The sequence below is a fragment of the Cucurbita pepo genome, chromosome LG05 (assembly GCF_002806865.2).
Source record: "Cucurbita pepo subsp. pepo cultivar mu-cu-16 chromosome LG05, ASM280686v2, whole genome shotgun sequence".
In the NCBI taxonomy this organism is placed as follows: domain Eukaryota; kingdom Viridiplantae; phylum Streptophyta; class Magnoliopsida; order Cucurbitales; family Cucurbitaceae; genus Cucurbita; species Cucurbita pepo.
The window spans coordinates 658,299-675,456 of NC_036642.1; the positions used below are offsets into that span (position 1 = coordinate 658,299).

General features: G+C 36.3%; 4 protein-coding genes and 1 long non-coding RNA gene across 6 annotated transcripts; 3 read left to right on the forward strand and 2 right to left on the reverse strand.

Annotated features, from left to right (window-relative positions):
• Window positions 1–4,754: 4,754 nt before the first annotated feature.
• On the forward strand, window positions 4,755–6,764 carry LOC111794692. The gene has a single exon (XM_023676802.1). It carries the CDS (start codon window positions 5,033–5,035, stop codon window positions 6,473–6,475), a length of 1,443 nt encoding a protein of 480 aa, XP_023532570.1. The 5' UTR covers window positions 4,755–5,032; the 3' UTR covers window positions 6,476–6,764.
• A 770-nt stretch (window positions 6,765–7,534) lies between these two features.
• Window positions 7,535–11,063, forward strand: LOC111795522. 2 transcript variants are annotated; one of them, XR_002815209.1, is made up of 6 exons: window positions 7,535–7,861; window positions 7,984–8,140; window positions 8,433–8,535; window positions 8,724–8,901; window positions 10,471–10,604; window positions 11,010–11,063. XR_002815209.1 is itself a non-coding variant. In XM_023678001.1 (5 exons), the coding sequence occupies exons 2-5, from the start codon at window positions 8,060–8,062 to the stop codon at window positions 10,511–10,513; spliced, it is 405 nt and encodes a 134-aa protein (XP_023533769.1). In that variant the 5' UTR covers window positions 7,535–7,861; window positions 7,984–8,059; the 3' UTR covers window positions 10,514–10,821. The 2 variants fall into 2 exon arrangements, 1 of the variants encoding a protein (XP_023533769.1); XM_023678001.1 differs by lacking the exon at window positions 11,010–11,063 and having other exon boundaries at window positions 10,471–10,821.
• A 101-nt stretch (window positions 11,064–11,164) lies between these two features.
• Window positions 11,165–12,798, reverse strand: LOC111795519 (ninja-family protein 2-like). Its single transcript, XM_023677998.1, has 2 exons — window positions 12,008–12,798; window positions 11,165–11,882 (listed from the first exon to the last, which is right to left on the reverse strand). The coding sequence occupies exons 1-2, from the start codon at window positions 12,591–12,593 to the stop codon at window positions 11,338–11,340; spliced, it is 1,131 nt and encodes a 376-aa protein (XP_023533766.1). The 5' UTR covers window positions 12,594–12,798; the 3' UTR covers window positions 11,165–11,337.
• LOC111795523 lies at window positions 12,748–13,451 on the forward strand. Its single transcript, XR_002815210.1, has 2 exons — window positions 12,748–12,838; window positions 12,951–13,451. It is a non-coding gene; the product is annotated as an uncharacterized LOC111795523 (long non-coding RNA).
• Window positions 13,452–13,774: 323 nt separating this feature from the next.
• Window positions 13,775–16,341, reverse strand: LOC111795520 (putative ER lumen protein-retaining receptor C28H8.4). The gene is made up of 7 exons (XM_023677999.1): window positions 15,857–16,341; window positions 15,357–15,660; window positions 15,001–15,200; window positions 14,764–14,904; window positions 14,607–14,687; window positions 14,120–14,247; window positions 13,775–13,981 (listed from the first exon to the last, which is right to left on the reverse strand). The coding sequence occupies exons 2-7, from the start codon at window positions 15,658–15,660 to the stop codon at window positions 13,948–13,950; spliced, it is 888 nt and encodes a 295-aa protein (XP_023533767.1). The 5' UTR covers window positions 15,857–16,341; the 3' UTR covers window positions 13,775–13,947.
• Between the last annotated feature and the right edge of the window lie 817 nt (window positions 16,342–17,158).

Below are 17,158 nucleotides of genomic sequence, written 5' to 3' on the forward strand. Positions count from 1 at the left end.
TATATATATATATTCCATTTTATAAGCATAATAATCTAATTATTTAAAATACTTGCGTGTGGAAGAAAAAAAAAATTAATTGCTAATAATTATTGACCAATTCTAGGAGACGGGCTCTGAGTCAAACAACGAGGTCTCGAATTTAGGATACGAACAAATAATTTGGAGATATTTATTTTAATTAATTTTACTTGGTCAAAGGAAAAGGGTATTTTCGTAAATTGTAAAGGGTGGAGCTTAGGAACAGATAAGGGAGGACATATTGGGGATTAAAGGAAATGATGAAGGGTAGTTCGGGAAAATAAAATAATGGCTAGAGACACCGACGAATCGGTGATTGGATGTCGGGCACCCACCTACGCGTGTGGCGCGCTCTGATCAATTTTGAACGTTTTATCAACCAGACCAATAATTTAATTAATTAAACGATTAAGGAAGATTAAATATTTTTGGATTGGAAAATAAATTAATAAGGGATTTTTTAAGAGTTATTTAATATTTCCTTCACCCGCCTATTTCTATGCATCGCGGATATTTATATAATCGGAGTTGCAGATTTCGTGGCGGGAGACAGGGTATGGTTTTTTTGCTCGGAATACTGTTGCTGTTGATTCCAATCTGTCCATAATGATCTATGGCGTCAACTCTCCTCCGTTCGGCTCTGTCCTCAGCCAGAAAGGAGGAGGAGCCTACGATAATAGGTATGCGACGATCTTGTTTCACCATGTTTACATTCAGAAATGAATTTGTTGAGATTTGGTAATGTAGTTCGTTAACTTGATCTTATCTGTTCTCTGGAACTGTGCATTTGGTTTGTTTTTTATTCTAGGTTGTTTTGATTTTCGTTTAATTCATTTTGTTTTTGGTTTCGGCCTGGAAAGTTGTGTTATCGGCTACTGGTTTGTTTGATTGTGCGACTTTTTGGATTGCTTTAGAAGTGAGTTAACTGTACTACAGGCTTAAGTAGTTTAGGTTGTTGAATGATTATTGATATTTGTTTGCTAGATATCGATTCATTCTCCGGAGGAAACTAACGAAGTATGATGATCTTAGAACTGTGTAGGAGTTATCGTGTCATTTTTATTTGGCCAGTTAGTTCGCTGTTTGGTCTTCGTCTTGCTTTTATGGCCAGTTAGTTCGCTGTTTCTTACTTTGTTAGTGAATAAAAGCATGAAGCGCGATTTTAGTTGATACTAATAATCACCTAGAGATTTGACAGTCGAACTGTACCACTAACCTCTATGGAAAGCTTCTTAGCATAGTTTAATTACTTCCGTTTTAGATTCCTTGAGACTTCGGATTTACCCGATTTGAATTCAGTATATAGCTAGCGACGACGGATTTGCAATTTCTATTTAAACTTTAAAGTACAGTTGTGTTCTTTAAGATTTCTGAGTGTAAATTAAACTTTCCTTTGGAGTCTTCGGCTTCAAATGAACAACGGCTATTTAACAACACTAGCGGTTGCATTTCAATTATAGCGGTTGCTTTATCTTGGTGTAAATGTTACTACACTAGCTTTAGCAGTTTTAGTCTTAATGATCTTTTGGCCTTTTTTTTTTTAATCTGCTTTAGCCTGGAGTTTAGATTTCCTTCCCTTTTGTTGTATTTCATACTACCAATCTGTTTACTATTAAAGAATACAAAGAAGAAGAAAAAAAGTGCATATTTCAATCCTTCGAAAGCGCATGACCGACATAGCTTTCTTTATTTCTGATCTTTTGGATTTGGCCTGGCTGACCGTTTATTCTATGCGGCATTATTACATTGGCTTAAAAATTATGATCACACTGTAGTGAATACCTTATCAAACGAAGCCTAAAGGTTAAAAGATTGTGCCCCCATTCCTTTTCTTTCCTCTCATTATTCAGCTTCCCGAATATTCTTAATTGTTGCGCTTATGATTAAGTCAACATTTAAAGGGGAAATAATTTTATTCTTGTGTTGAATGCTTGTCTCTACTGTTTCAATTACGCAAGCCTATGACTATTTTCCCCAATGCGTAATCCAGAAATATTAATATCGAAACATATTCTGTATTTTGGAATATATTTCCTCCATTGATAACAATTGCATTGTAATGTTGTAGATGGGCATTTGTTGTCTGATCTGATCATGTTGTTATTTGTAATGTTTACTTCAGAAAAATTGAGGAGCAGAAGCCCGAAGAGCAGAGATTCAAGGCAAACAAGAACAAGCCTATCATGACAGAGTAATAACAGAATATGTATGTTCTAGATCATATTGTAGTCGAGTTCGAATTATTTTAATAGAACCAGTTTTCATCTTCCTTTTATGATTTTATAAACATTTTTCCGTGGGAGTATCATGGGTTGGAATGGGCAAGATTATTTCCTGCGAAACCAAAAGGTTCGACATTGAGTCAATCTGCCTGGCAAAGAGTAACAATTCCGAGTCTTTGTTATTGAAGCCTGAAGGCGTGATATAATCCAAGCATCTCTTGTCTTTTATGATTTTATCTGTTGGCCAGGCCTTTTATTTCAATTTATGACAGTTTTATCACTGGAAAATGCTTTGTTAGTACGGTTGATGGATAATGAAGCAAAGGCTTGATGTCTTTAATGATTGTTGATGGGGTCGGTGAGTGACTGGAGAAAGGATTATAATTGGTCGGTTTCATCCTTTCAATTCCTTTTTGACTGTTGATTGAACGCAGGACAAGCAGGAATATAATTATGTAACATTCGCATTGGACAAATACAAATGGAGAAGAATCCTTCTTTTTTGGGCGTTGGGAACATATCTTAACATTGTCAACCTTGATGGGCCCATCCCAGTAAAGCATCCGAAGCACCATTATTGCCGTCTTGGCACTGGACACAAGCATCGTAAGTAACAATATTAAATTACAGAAAAACTTCCCTCGTGACTACAACTTTTCTTTTCTTGTCTGTGTTTTTCTTATTGAATTAAATACGTATGGCTACATGTAAAGGGGATGAAAAAGCATTCATTAGGCGTAAAAGAAATAGGAAAATACCCACTTCAGTTTGTTGAACTTTTACCTCCTTTCCTTTTCACGAAGAGCTGCAATGGACTGTTTGGACATGTGTCTAATTTGCAGCTGCTATTGTAATGCACTCAAGTAGGCATTATCATTTTGTTGTTTCTTTTATAACCATCAGAAGTCCAATTCCCACACTACAACCCTTTTTCCTCGTGGATTTACTTTAGGCTTTGAGTGGATAAATCCAGTGATAATAGCTCTCTTAAATTTAGCATTTAGGTTATGACTGAAGATTTTCAGTGGGATAGGAGGGTTTATTTAAAGAAAAATACATATTTGGCTTGCCACTTTTAGAGTTGATGAGATTTTAAAGGGTACATTTTGTTGCAAATATTTGAAAGATGGTTCTAAATTGTCCTCCTGTTGTGGTGATAAATTTTAATGAGGCAAAGGTTTTATTAGTTTTATATTATTTGTAAGTTACATGGTTTTTTTTCTCTCCTTTCTCTTTTTGTAGTACAACTAATGCGGGTGGTGAGAATTTGAATCTCCGACTTCAATGTAAAGAGTACATGTAAGTTACCTCTTATACTCGCTCATCTTCCTTTCCTTTTGTCTTCTTTTCGGATCAAAATGTTTTTTTTTTCTATATTATTTTTATCAATTGCTTTAACTGTATTAATTGAAGTGTGTGAATATATTTATATATCATGACCGTGAACTAATTTTTATTTTTACCTAGTTTGACATTTCTGGTTGAAAATGAGAGATTTATTCCTTTTTATCTTGTTTCTGCCACTTTTATGTAAATCTAGACAAAATTTTTCTGTTCTGTGGAGGTGCCAATCTCTTACCAGGGCTGATTGTCCACAAACGTATCCATTTTATCCTTTACAACTCTGACCTTTCCTTTCCTTCTGTTTTTTCTATTGTCTTTTTTTCCTTAAAGGTCTTCCTTTCTTTTTCTTTATAGTATTTGGTGTTTTCCAAAGATACAAGCTCCATTTCAATCAATTTGGTAACAACTTCAAGTCTAAACTTTTAGGAATGTATGAGGTCAATCAAGTTTATCAAATGTTGAGTCAATCAAAACTATTAAATCAAAAAACTTATTAGGACTAGTTCTAAGCTTACATTTTTTTAATTCAATATCATGTGTGTGAAAGAAATTCGATTATGATGTCGTATCTAGTCTATAATTGATTCTTATAATTATGTCAATGATCAACGATTTTTTTTTTTCAAGAATATATAGATAACTTGCCTACAAAGTGTCAAACTTTTGTTAATATGAATATAGTTCTATTTTTATTACCGATGAGCTATGCTTATTGTGATTATAGTTCAACTAATTAAAGTGTAAATTTTAATTAAGAAGTTGAAAGTTCTATGTGTAATACTCATCCTAGTCTTGGTTCAATTAGTTAAAATATATATTTTCAACTAGAACGTTAGGAGCATTCACACTACACTTTTTTTTTTTTTTTTTCAATTCTCATGCTCTACTATTTTAATATTTGATATATTTGATTTTCTTTCCCTACAAAATTCTAAATCATGAAATAGTTACTTAAAAATTAGAATAAAATTATAACGACCAATTGACCAGATTTAATTTTTAAATCTTCTTTTTATAACAAGTAGTCAATCAAGCCATATATGAATGACTGAGGAAATGAAAGGAAAGAAAATTATGAAAAAAATGAACATAATAATAAGGTAGGTAGTTAGGTTAATAAAATATATGATATTAAGTAATAAGGTAGGTAGTTAGGTTAATAAGATATATTGATATAAGAGGCACAGGCAGACAAAAAGTTTCTAAAGGTCTGCCATTTTCCTTCCATTGTTCGTTGCTGGCTCCTCTTTTTTGTTCTCTCTCTTTCTCTCTCTGATTCAGTCTCTTTCCTTTATTCACGCCGCTCTCTCTCCCAATTCTCCACCCTTCCTTTTCTCTCCTCTCCACTGCAACACCAAGACCAACAAACTACCCCATCATCCGCCATTGTTACAGAGCTTCAAAAACAGAGAGAGAAAAAAAAGCAAAAAAGAAAGATCATAACAATGTCTGAAATCTCCATCTCCAAGAAAGAATTTGGACTGTCCTCTGTTGTTCTTCAGTTCTTCCATTTCGTCTTCTTCCTTCTCTCTCACCCTCTTTACTTCTCTTACTTCATCTTCTTCTTCCCTTACTTTCTCAAGCTTCTTTCATTTCTTTCTCCTCTCTTCTTCACCACTTTTCTCCTCCTCTTTGCCTTCTTCACTCTGCTTCTCTCATCTTCCTCTGATCTTCACCTTCACTGTGTTCGTCAATTTGCTGACAATTCCAAGATGGGGTTTCTTGCTACTACTTACCAAGTTGTTTTTGACAGTTTGCGTCCAAGAACGCCGGAGGAAATCGATGAATTTCGCCCCATGGAAGAGCTTGAAGCTTATAAAATCGTGTTTGAGACTTACACTTTTGGTACTGAACAGAATCTTTATGGCGGTGAGGATAGTGAATTCAATGTCCCGGAAGTGGAAGTGGAAGTCGACTATGAAGAGTCGATGGGGGATTTTCCCGGGAAAATCTTGGATGTGGAAGTCGACTGTGAAGATTCGATGGAGAATTTTCCCGGGAAAATCTTGGACGTGGAAGTCGACTGCGAAGAATCCATGGAGAATTTTCCAGGGAAAATCTTGGATGTGGAAGTCGACTGTGGAGAATCGATGGAGAATTTTCCCGGGAAAATCTTGGATGTGGAAGTCGACTGTGAAGAATCCATGGAGAATTTTCCAGGGAAAATCTTGGATGTGGAAGTCGACTGTGAAGAATCGATGGATAATTTTCCCGGGAAAATCTTGGATGTGGAGGTCGACTGTGAAGAATCCATGGAGAATTTTCCCGGGAAAATGGAGTTTTCCCCGGAAAACCCCTTGGCCTACGAGAATGAAGCGAAAACAGGGGAATGCGAAGAAAAAAACGAAAAGAAAGAAGAGATTCGGGATTCATCGAAGGCGATTGAAAACGAAATGATCAAAGATTTGAGGAAACTGACAGAAGAATCATCGATTTCTTCAAGATCGGAATCGAGTCCATGGAGTTCACCGGGGAGTTTCAGCAGAGATTATTCCCTCGGAAGTTACGGATCGATGAGGAAGGAGAAAGAATGGAGAAGAACACTCGCATGTAAGCTCTTCGAAGAGCGGCACAATTCAGAAGGAACAGAGGGGATGGATTCTCTATGGGAGACATACGAGAAGAGCGAATGGAATAAATTGCAGAAGAATGAGAAAATCAACGGGAAATCGAAGAAAGGGAAGAAAATTAAAGGCAAAGAGGAAGATGAAGATGAAGATGAATATGAAGATCGAGAAGGGCAACTTTGCTGTTTACAGGCTCTGAAATTCTCGGCGGGGAAGATGAATTTGGGAATGGGGAGACCTAATCTCGTCAAAATGTCGAAAGCTTTGAAGGGATTTGGATGGTTGAGCAGACATGGAAGTAGAAAGAGATCGGTCCATTGATCCATTCATCCATTGTTTTAGGGTTTTGGTTTTGGTTCTGGTTCTGGTTCTCGTTCTTCATTCTACACTGTTAATGGCGGCTTCTTCTTCTTCTTCTTCTCTGTTCATCATCATCACACTTCTCCATTTTCATCTCCTTGTTTTTTGGGTGTGAGGTTTCCCCTTCTGATTCATCTGTTCAGACAGTGAAGGTACATATTTTAATTCATCTGTACCAATCTGATACCATATGCCAGTGGATATTGTCTCCTTTTATTAAGGTTTTGGAGTTTATAGTTGGCTCTTATACCATATGCTAGTAGATATTGTCTCCTTTTATTAAGGTTTTGGAGTTTATAGTGAGAAGTTAGCATCATTTAGTGACAGGCTCTGTTACTATACTATTTGTAGATATTATTTGCTCTCACAGTTTTAAAATGGAGAGAATCTAGCTCTATTAGTGTCTCGCACATTTTCAGTGACTTGACCTGATACCATTTGTAACAGTCAAAGTTGATTGTCAGTAGATATTGTCCACTTTAATCCGTTACGTATCATTGTCAGCCTTATTATTCTAAAATGTGTATACTATAGAGAGGGTCTAGCCCTATGACTCGTTATATATTGTAGTCAGCCACATAATTTTAAAACGCGATCGCTAGGGATAGGTTTTAGCAAGTGTGAACGGAAAATAACTATATTGATACGTATTTATTGTTAATGGTTGATTCTGAAAGTTACTGCATTATTGTTAATCTAAAAAGTTGATTCGCTGAATCTTGAAATTATTCTAACAAGAATCATCCTTTAATTTCCTTTTTCACCTTTCACTTTTTTTACTTTTACACCCACCTAAATCCACACTCTAGAAAATATTATTTATTTTTTAATTAACAACTAATTAAATTATTAAAAAAAATGAAAATAGTTTATGGGCCTAAAAGGCCAACTCATGTCGGCCCATAAATCACTAGTATAAGATCCCAAAAATAAGGAGTCCAATCCAACACCTTGTTCAAAACGGAAAACATTGTTTTTTTTATATATAAAACTATATATAAATAGAAACAACTAGACGTTGAAGAAATCAAACGAGAGTACAAAACGAGGGAGTCCAATCCAACGTCCTGTTGAAAACCTAATTTCTTTGATCAACTCAACTCTGCCCTACTCCCCCGTCGAACTCCTCGCCGTCGCTTCGCCGGATTCGAGCCAAGGCGACGGCGCGGGAGGTTTGATTATCAGAATTCAGAGAAAAGAAGCTGAGAGGTACGGACTTAGATTTACGATTCACAAAGAAGACGGAGAAATTGAGGAGAATTTTGCGAACGGGTGATAGAAAGAGGTTGCTACGAAGTGGAATTAAAGTGGAGAGTTAGGGCGACTCGAAGTCCTCGCCAAATTAAGGTGAGCACCTGACATTAGGTTTTCTTGTATTACTGTTTGCATTTAGGGAAGGAGATCGGAGGAAGTTAAGGAAAGTTGCTCCTCGTTTTGACCGTTGTTTCCTTTAATGTTTCCTAATGTAGGCTGTATAATCATTGAAGTTTTCGCGGAATCTATCCATTACGCACTTTTTCTGGAGTAATTTAGTGGAAGATTTCTATGGAAGAGGCGAAAGAAATTTTGAAGGATAACAGAATTGAAGATATCAGTTGGCTTTGCTCGTTATCTGAATCAGAGCTTGTAAGTTCCATCTGGAATTTTTTGTATTAGACACCCACTCATTTTATGGTGTAAGCTTTTCTTACAAATATCGAGCATTCTTCTTGTGGTTGTTGAATAGCCACGCGAATTTTTATATTTTTTCCTATGAATTTTATTTGAAAGGATTAATGTCTTTTGCTTGATTTTGATAAAAATGGACGACGACCTGTATTAGGATTTCCATGTACTGTCACATTCAAAAGTACATTCAGTATGAGCTGTGTGGTTCGGATCATATGCTTATTGTTTCTATATATGATGTATGTGGCAGGACTTTCTGATTAGCATTAAAATGCTAGTTCTCCAGCGTGCAAAAGTAATTGGCCATGAAGATCTAGCTGAGAAATTTGATCTGAAGACACTACGTGCTATAGGTATTTCTACTTTCTGTGCTGTATTTCTTGTATTTGTGTTTCCTCTAATTATCTTATCATTGCTAGAATGCTAGTGTAAACTCTCACCTCTCTAGCATCCCTAGTGTACGGACACCGTGTTGCTTTCTATGTGCTATCTACTACATTAGTTGCTGAACAATTTTGCATTTACGGCGCTATCCATGCAGGGTTTATTTTGATGGAGCATCTTAAAGGACAACTTAGTGTGTCAGGTGTCCCAGATCAGTCTCAATTTTCTGCCTTAAATGGGTCCAACTTATTAGACAGCAGTCTTGAGAAAATTTTGTCAATTGATGATATAATGGCAAGCATCTGTTCTGAAAGAAGGAAGAAACCTGGAAAAAGGTTGGTACTAACTACAAGTTTCTGCTATTTATTTGCAAGCATAGCAAAACATCATATTATTATAATTATTATTAATAGTTCAATAACATTTGAGGTGGAGGGATTAGTACCTTTGACATCTTTGACAAAAAATGGGGGTTCATGTCAAATATCTCATATTATTTATTGCATTGTTAGTTTGGAACTTTTGCATAGATATATATTTTTTTAAAAATATATATATATTTTCAGCCATCATGGTTTCCATATAAACTTGGTACCGATGCATTAGATATCAATGAGATCTTGCCTGTTTCTAATATTTTTTTCCCTTGAATGCCAGAATGGGCGTTCATATCATTAATTCATTCTCTAATTTGAGCTGGTTTCTTTCCATACTAAGTTTCTAAGGTATAGTACTGGATAGGCGTTGTTGCCAAAATCCTGACAAGGTAGTGCACCTAACCTTCACATGACAATGATAAAATTTGTTCAAGGGGGAAAAATGAAGCATGGAAGACAAGAAAAGCTTGCATATTGGTGTGGTGCTTGCCACATGTCTAATGGTTAAGTTAGCTAGGAGGAATTTAGTTTAGCAAGAACTTTAGGAATTGGAAGAACTTTGGACTTAGTTGGCTTTCCTTCTCCCAATAGAAGAAAGTGATTATATCCCCGTTTTGTTGATTCTTTCTGGGTTAGGGTAAAAGAGGATTGGAATTATTGGGCGGGACTAGGATCACACAAATCAGGGAATGTCGGACTCGGGTGCCGATAAGGAAACTTGGCTTCAGCCCAAGTTTCTTTTCTTTCTTTTGATTAGTGGCTGTGACCCGACTTTCTTCATGTTTAGCTTGTTTTTCACTGTGTTGGATTTTTTAGTCTCATTTGGTCCTTGACTTTCACGGTCTTTGTGCTTGTCCGTATGGTCCAATTTTACCTGGAACAACAGACCTTTTTTTTTTTTTTCCTTTCTGCCACTTCCCTGTCATGATTGGATTCAGGCCATTTTATTTTCTTAATATTTCTTGATTTATTATTTCAAATGCTATCACTTTAATTCTTTGCTCTCGTATTGGTTTTTTGTTTTGATAATTAGAAGAGAAAAAAAGGAAAACAAAAACAACTACATTTACCTTGTGGTTTTCATAAAGCCCTTATTCATATAAACTTTCATGGTTACGCTGATGCATTGGATACGTTGTAAATCAATAAGATGATGCCTGTTCGAAATGTTTTTGCTTTGAACTCCATGTTGCTATACTTTCACTCTCTAATTAGAGCTGGTTTCTTTTCTTTCCGTGTTTCTGAAACACAGTAGTAGATAGGAGTTTTTGACGGAATAATTTACTTTTTCCTGGCCTACATCTTTTTATTTTTTGCTACCTTCCTTCATTGTATGAATTTGGTTCATTCCATTTTATTTTCTATAATATTTATAGATTTACTAATTGAAATGCCATCACTTAAATTCTGTAATCTAAATAACTTCTGTGTTGTGCTTTTAAGTTAGTGCTGTTTTCCCCAATTTGTAAAGCCAACTTGAATCTCATATCTCTCATCTTTTCCCCCCTCCCTCTCTCCCTTTTCTAGGTCGCGGCCGAAGGCTGATTCTAGACCAAAGAAGAAGTTGTGAATTAGAAAATAGCAGAAGTAGACACAGATTCATGGAGGTTGTCTTGGCCTAACTGATGAACAATGCAGCTCCCACATTGCGAGACTTGGCGGTAATCCTGCAGCCATGATCACGCAAACAATTTTGTTAGCCTTTATTGTAATTGTTGTTGCGTCAAATCAGTAATCACGTTCCACTATTGTTGTATTGTTTCTATTTTGTTATAGTGTATGAAGCAAAGGAACCATTACAAATAAGTCGATGTTTTATTAATTTTTCAAGCTCAATCTGCTTTCATTTAATTGAAACCTCTCATGAGTTTTGATATTCGTATCGATGACATCATAGCTTTACGAAAAATTAACGATCCTTTTACATTGGAGCGATGGTGGTGGGAATCGGAGTATAATTCAATTCTTATTTCTTGTTAGAAGGTTGAAAACTCTTCTCATATTGATACATTCCCTTTTTTCTAGAGCTCTAATATTCTGGAGGATCGCTCGACATCTTTTTGCAGGTGACTATAACACGGAAGGAAATGAGTTCGACAATCTCATATGAGGTACTTCGACAACTTAGATAATGATTAAAAAATAGTTTCAACCCCAATAGAACATTAGAATGATATTAGCATTGGAACTAGTCTATATGTAATAGTTGAAACTCTATATCTGAATGCCTTTGAAAATGTTCTCTAAAAATATGCACAAAGCCAAAAGATTTGGGGCCTGAAATAGCCCTCAAATATGACGATAAAGTACTTCGCTACAGATCCTCTCCTGCCCCAAGGTTTCATTATTAGAAAAAAAACACGTTAAGCTGTTATGATCTAAGATCAAATGCTTTCATCTGATTGCAGATGGTATTCCATTAGTAGGAAGAACAGTAATGTGTCTCAAAGGGTGAGAAATTTCTTCGCCCCCGGCGTGCTTGACGAACTCGGCTGGTGAAAAGGATTCTCCATGGCAGACGCACAAAATACTGACCTCCAAGTTGGAGTATCTGTACAAGAACCCAGTGATGGTTTTGCCGTTGGGACCAACTCCGGTCGTCGAAACGCAGGGCATTTGCTGAAGGCTTGGCACATTTCGGCTAAGAATTTGAGGCTTTGGAAGTTCCTCATTCTCCATCTTCATGTTCTTTATTGACATGGAAGGAGACCTCTGGGAATTGAAAACAGATTTGTTGCTCGATCCAGTGATTGGCTCTTTCTTGTGGACATGGGATTCACCAGATTTCTCTTCACGTTGTGTCCTGTTCTCACTGCAAGGCTTTGGTTTATCATGATTCATAGAATCATTCGTATTTGGTTTCGGGTTCGGACATCGCATTTGGTGTTGATCTGATGAGGAATTACATGAATTGTTTCTGGTATAGCTGCTACCACCTCCTGATAGAAAATGAACAACAACTTAAATCTCGATTCTGAGAGAAAAAATAAAGAACCATACTCATGAAAAGGAAATCAATGATCGAGGATTGACACATTCTGAGAAACACAAGATTTGCAGGCACCTTCATGAGATGAAGAACTCTGGTAATTTTCAGAAATAACAGAGGAACTGCAAACAGGGGATGATCCAGAAGACCCAGTTTTCCTGTTCTTCCTTCCATTCGAAAATCCGTCTGAACTTCGTCGATCCGTCTCAAACGGCCTGAAGCTCTGGCAAGCTACCGGCTGATGGACGGTTCTCTCACCGCCGTGGCCAGCCGCCTCCCAGTACGGCACCACACAGGGGAAAACGAAGCCATTCATAAACGGCACGTACTGCAACGACGAATAAGGATATGGCATTAGCTCTGCAGATCCATTTCGACATTCATATCCAACGCCTTGAAGCTTCTTCTCCCTCTTCAATGGCGGATTCCGTTCGTCTTCTTCGTCTCGTTTCCTCTTGGTCTCTCGTCGCCGGATCTGGCCTCTATTCTTGGCATCAGTAACTCCGCTATCCTCCTCGTCTCCATCGCTAGTCCACAACGTGAAGGAAGAACCAGACGCCGTCGATTTCTCCGGTAAGGTTCTAAAAACTCCGCCGATTGACAACGCTAAATCGACGTCTACGTCGTTGTTGTTTTCATCTGGTAAGACCACAGATTTCATCTTCTCACAAAAACGAAGAACAAAGATGAAGAGAATCGCAGCAGAAAAAGAAGATTACAAATGTGGGGATGCGGGATTGTTGGGTTATATGGATTGGACGGAGTGATTCTCGGGGGATGGAGAAGGGGTGACGTGTCGGCCATGGAGGAGGTAAGGACGGCGGTGGGGTTGGAGGAAGGAAGAAGAAAGCAAGACGAAAGGATATAATCAGAGAGATATTTTTAGAGCATCGCCATTAAAATTTGGTAATCTTAATTTTAATTATTTTTTTATTATAATATATTTTATTATTTTAGCTTATCTTAAAATTGAGATTATTTGATCCTAATCTAAGGTTTTCGAATAATAAATTATTAGAGAGAGGCATGGGGACGCCACGTGTCGGGTTTTAGCGGGAAAAGGCATGACTGTCTGACAGGCTGGCGAAGAAGAACACGTGGCGGGGTGATTTTCCCGTCCCCACGAATCTCTCTTTCCACGTTAAAATCTCATGCCGCGAGATCAGCGCAACCATGTAGACTATGAACACATGTATATCGTTTTTACGGGTCCCACTATGATGACACGTGATGATATGACAGCTAAGGACGCCAACTTTTTTGACTCGGATTATTGGTTATGACACGCTGTCAGACACGTGGCTGGTTTTGTTTGGATAAGACGGGGTAAGAGTACGGTGACGAATAATTCTGTGGGGTCCTTTGTTTGACACGGCGCGTGGATTATCTTGTTTTGAGGTGCCACGTGACTTCATAAGAGACGTGGAGAAAGGATGTGGATTCGACGGTGCTGGAGTGGCCACGTCGATTTCCGTTTTTTCTTTTCTTCTTCGTATTTCGAGTTATTTCTTTTCCTAAATTAAAGAGGACCAAAAAAAAAATAATATAGAGTTTTGTAAATTAAATAATTGTATTTAGTGTTGTTAATAAAAAATATAAAGTGTAGTTTTAACAATTTTGTTATATTATTTAATTTTAGATAATAAAATCAGTAATTAATTTATTTAATAATTTTTTTGTCAAAATAAATTAAATAATTTTTAATAAGTTTTTTGTCAAATAAATTAAATAGATATTTAAATAAATTACTATTGATTTCTTATAATTAAAATAATTTTGTAAAATACTGATGGTAGAAAGTTTTTCACATATGAAGCAACGACTCTGTAACATTGAATTTAATAATTCGAATCGTTACAATAATATATTATTAAATTTAAACGAGATATAACAAGAGGGTATGAACAAGAACCAACTTCCCATCCGAAGGTAAAATTAAAATGCATTCCTTTAACTGAGAAACATTCATAACAAACGCTTATTGTTTATTAATTTTCTTTGAGAAAACGTATACTCTAAACCGGCATCCTCAACTTTCCTTGCATCACACTGCAATTCAAAACCATCAAATAAAATTAGAAACATATAAATCCAAGTTAATATTAAACAAAATCAAAGTTTAAGAGATAGAACACGAATTTTGGAGTTTTTAATGAATTTTGATAGATGAAACGAATGAGACTTTACTTTTTGGCATAGTAATAGCAAAAGTCAGACAAGATGAATGATTGAATAATTTCAGCGATGAAAGCAGCCATAAACCAAAAATAACCGTGGCCAACCAATAGCAAATAGCGCCCACGAGTCTCGTAAACCTAAACACAAATTTCATTCCATTAAAAAAAAACACATAAAAAAATGGTCATCAACCAAGGGTAATGACTAAAAAATAAGAATAGGAAATTGTATGAAATGCGTAAGAATTTGGTGCAACTTAGTGCTATTAGTCTAGATATTCATAATCCGTTAATATTTGGAGAATATAATATTAGTTATAGAATATTTCTTATATATTCGTTAATATTTTTTCCAATTAGATTAGTATTAGTATATTTTATTTTATTCTCAAATATTTATTTCACTTTTTAACTAGTTTTTTTTTTCAGTAATAATATTTTCAAATCTATTCACGCTCTCTGGTAGAAGATATTGTGTCAATTGGAAATTTTCTGACCTGAATGACCCAATAAGCAAAAGCTAAGAATCTGGAAATTCCCATAGCAAACACATAATGTGCGGTGAAAGGCTCGATCATCTAAAAAATAAAAATAAAATCATTTAATAAACTCGTGAGAATGAATTGAAAAAAATTGAAAAATAGCAAATAAAACCTTAGCGTTTTGCATCATTAGAAGTTGAGGCAACATTGAAAAAGATTCAACATACACGCCAAATGCCCACAACACACGAACCACGGCATTATAGTGGACGTGGGGAAAGATAAATAACGAAAGCACCATCGATGGTACAACCTGTTTAACACAAAATCACAACAGATGATAGCTAATCAATTTCATCGTTAATGTATAAGTGGATGCAATTAAAAAGAAGAGAAGAGAAAAAATTACCACATAATACAAATGGAAGTTATCGAGGGTTCTGTTATATGTATTTTTCAACTTGAAGCGGATCATATAGATGACCCAAACGGTGGTGATGAAATTAATGGAGTCCAAAAATGTGTATACATCAACCTCCATAATTGACCCGAAAATCAATCGTACCGATAAGAATAAAGCCGTGAGTTCTTGACTTTTTGAAGACAGACCTAAATTTCATTATAAAATCGGAGTATAAGAACAACAAAACCCTAATATTAATCAAAATTAACCATTTTATTGTAAATAATACTAAATAAAAATAAAAATAAAAGAATATTTAATTATTATATAATATAAAAAAGTAGAGAGGGAGAGGAACTCGCCGGAGCAGGTTTTATGAGTGGTGAGTTTATAAGCGAGGATGAGAAGACCAGCCGCGTGAATGGTTTCACTCGCGATGAACAAGTAATTATGATTCGTAACCGTGTGCTTCAAAACAAACATCGCAGCCACCGCCGCCGCCACCGCAAGACCGATCTTCGACGCCGTGGATCTCCGCCTCAGCCAATCGCCCGCGGCCTGGAACGCTCTCCTCCTATTCGGACGCCTCTTCGACTCATCGCCGTCGCTCGTGGTCGGAACCCTACCGGAACCGAAACTGATCGGGTAAGAACCTAACGCTTCCATCTACAGAGAGAGAGGGAGAAAATTGAATCGATGAATCGATTGAGAGAAAAAAAGAGAGAGAACAGAGGCGTTTTTTTTTTGTTAGGGCAAAATTGGGGATGATTTGTGGTGAAATTGATTTGACCATTGATTCAACGCCACTGAAACGGTTACCAAATATGGATGAATGAAGAATGAATTAATTGAAAATCCTTACAGATTTGGTGGATGAAATGGTCCGGATTTGTTCTTAAATGTTGAAAATCCGACGATCTGATGGCGGTAGTGTTCGTCGGAATGTGGACTCCGCTGCTGCCGTTTTCAATTGTTTTCTTTGATTTACTTATTTTTTTCTCCTCCAATGTAATGTTTAAATCGTGTTTTTAATTTTAGTTTTAATCCTATTTTGGTATATTCTGTCTTTGCCATTGATTTTAAAGCTGCCTATTTTAGTTTATGATTAAAAATATCAATGGTTTTAGTTCAAATTTTAGTTATTTGTTTTTATTGTTTTTTTTTTTTTTTTGTTAAATTTTAATTTTAATGTCGGACACACATTTAGATGTTTATTTAACCTACTGAGGGACAGAGTGAAAAAATATTTTCTATCTGATAGCTAAATAAAACAGGAGACGGGATTATATTTTCCATCGACCATCTCTTTTCCGCCCATTTCGACCTATTTTTTTATATATATATACCAAATAAAATATTATACTTTAAGATTAAAATTTGAATTATTGGTATTATATATATATATATATATTTTTTTTTTTCTTATAAAATATTATTGTTTAATAGAAATTATTATTAAAAATGAAATTGATTCCTTGAAAGAATCTTTGAAATTAATATATTTTTTAAGAATATATATAAAAAGAAGAAAAAAGAAGGCTTCCTCGTTTAGTTGACTTTTATAGTGTTCTTCCTTCCTCTGCCTCCCCTTCAGCTTGCTTCCTCCTCTCTCCTTCCCCGACAATGTCGCCGTCGCCGTCGCCGTTGCACCACCTTCTTCCACGGCCGCCGTCGATGACACCCTTACAGGAACTCCAGTGTCAGGTTGTTTGGAACTGTCCGAAACCATGGGCGGTTTTCCGTCAACCCAATACCACAATCCGTCCTCCTAAAACTGGCTGCTCTTCACTTTCTCTCTCCACTCGATCCCATAAACCCACTGTTCTCCTCTGTCTTTAGATTAGAATTCTTCAAATTTCTAGGCAATTCTGTTTCTGGGTTTGGTTCTGTTTCCGGAACTAGTAACAGCGAACAGAGAGATTTGGGGGTGGTTTTAATGGGAATTAGTAGTTTAGGCGGCGGCGGTGGGTGGAGTTATCGGTGGTGGAGGGAGGTTTTCCGGGATGAATTTGGCAATGTTGAGATTGGATTTACCGCTTCATTAAATCCCACGAATCCCCGAAATACTCACCAAATACACCACCCTTTTACGGTGTCTTATGTCCCACGCGATCCCCACCACCACAAACAACCGCTTCCGGCCGCCATGAAATACACTTATCCG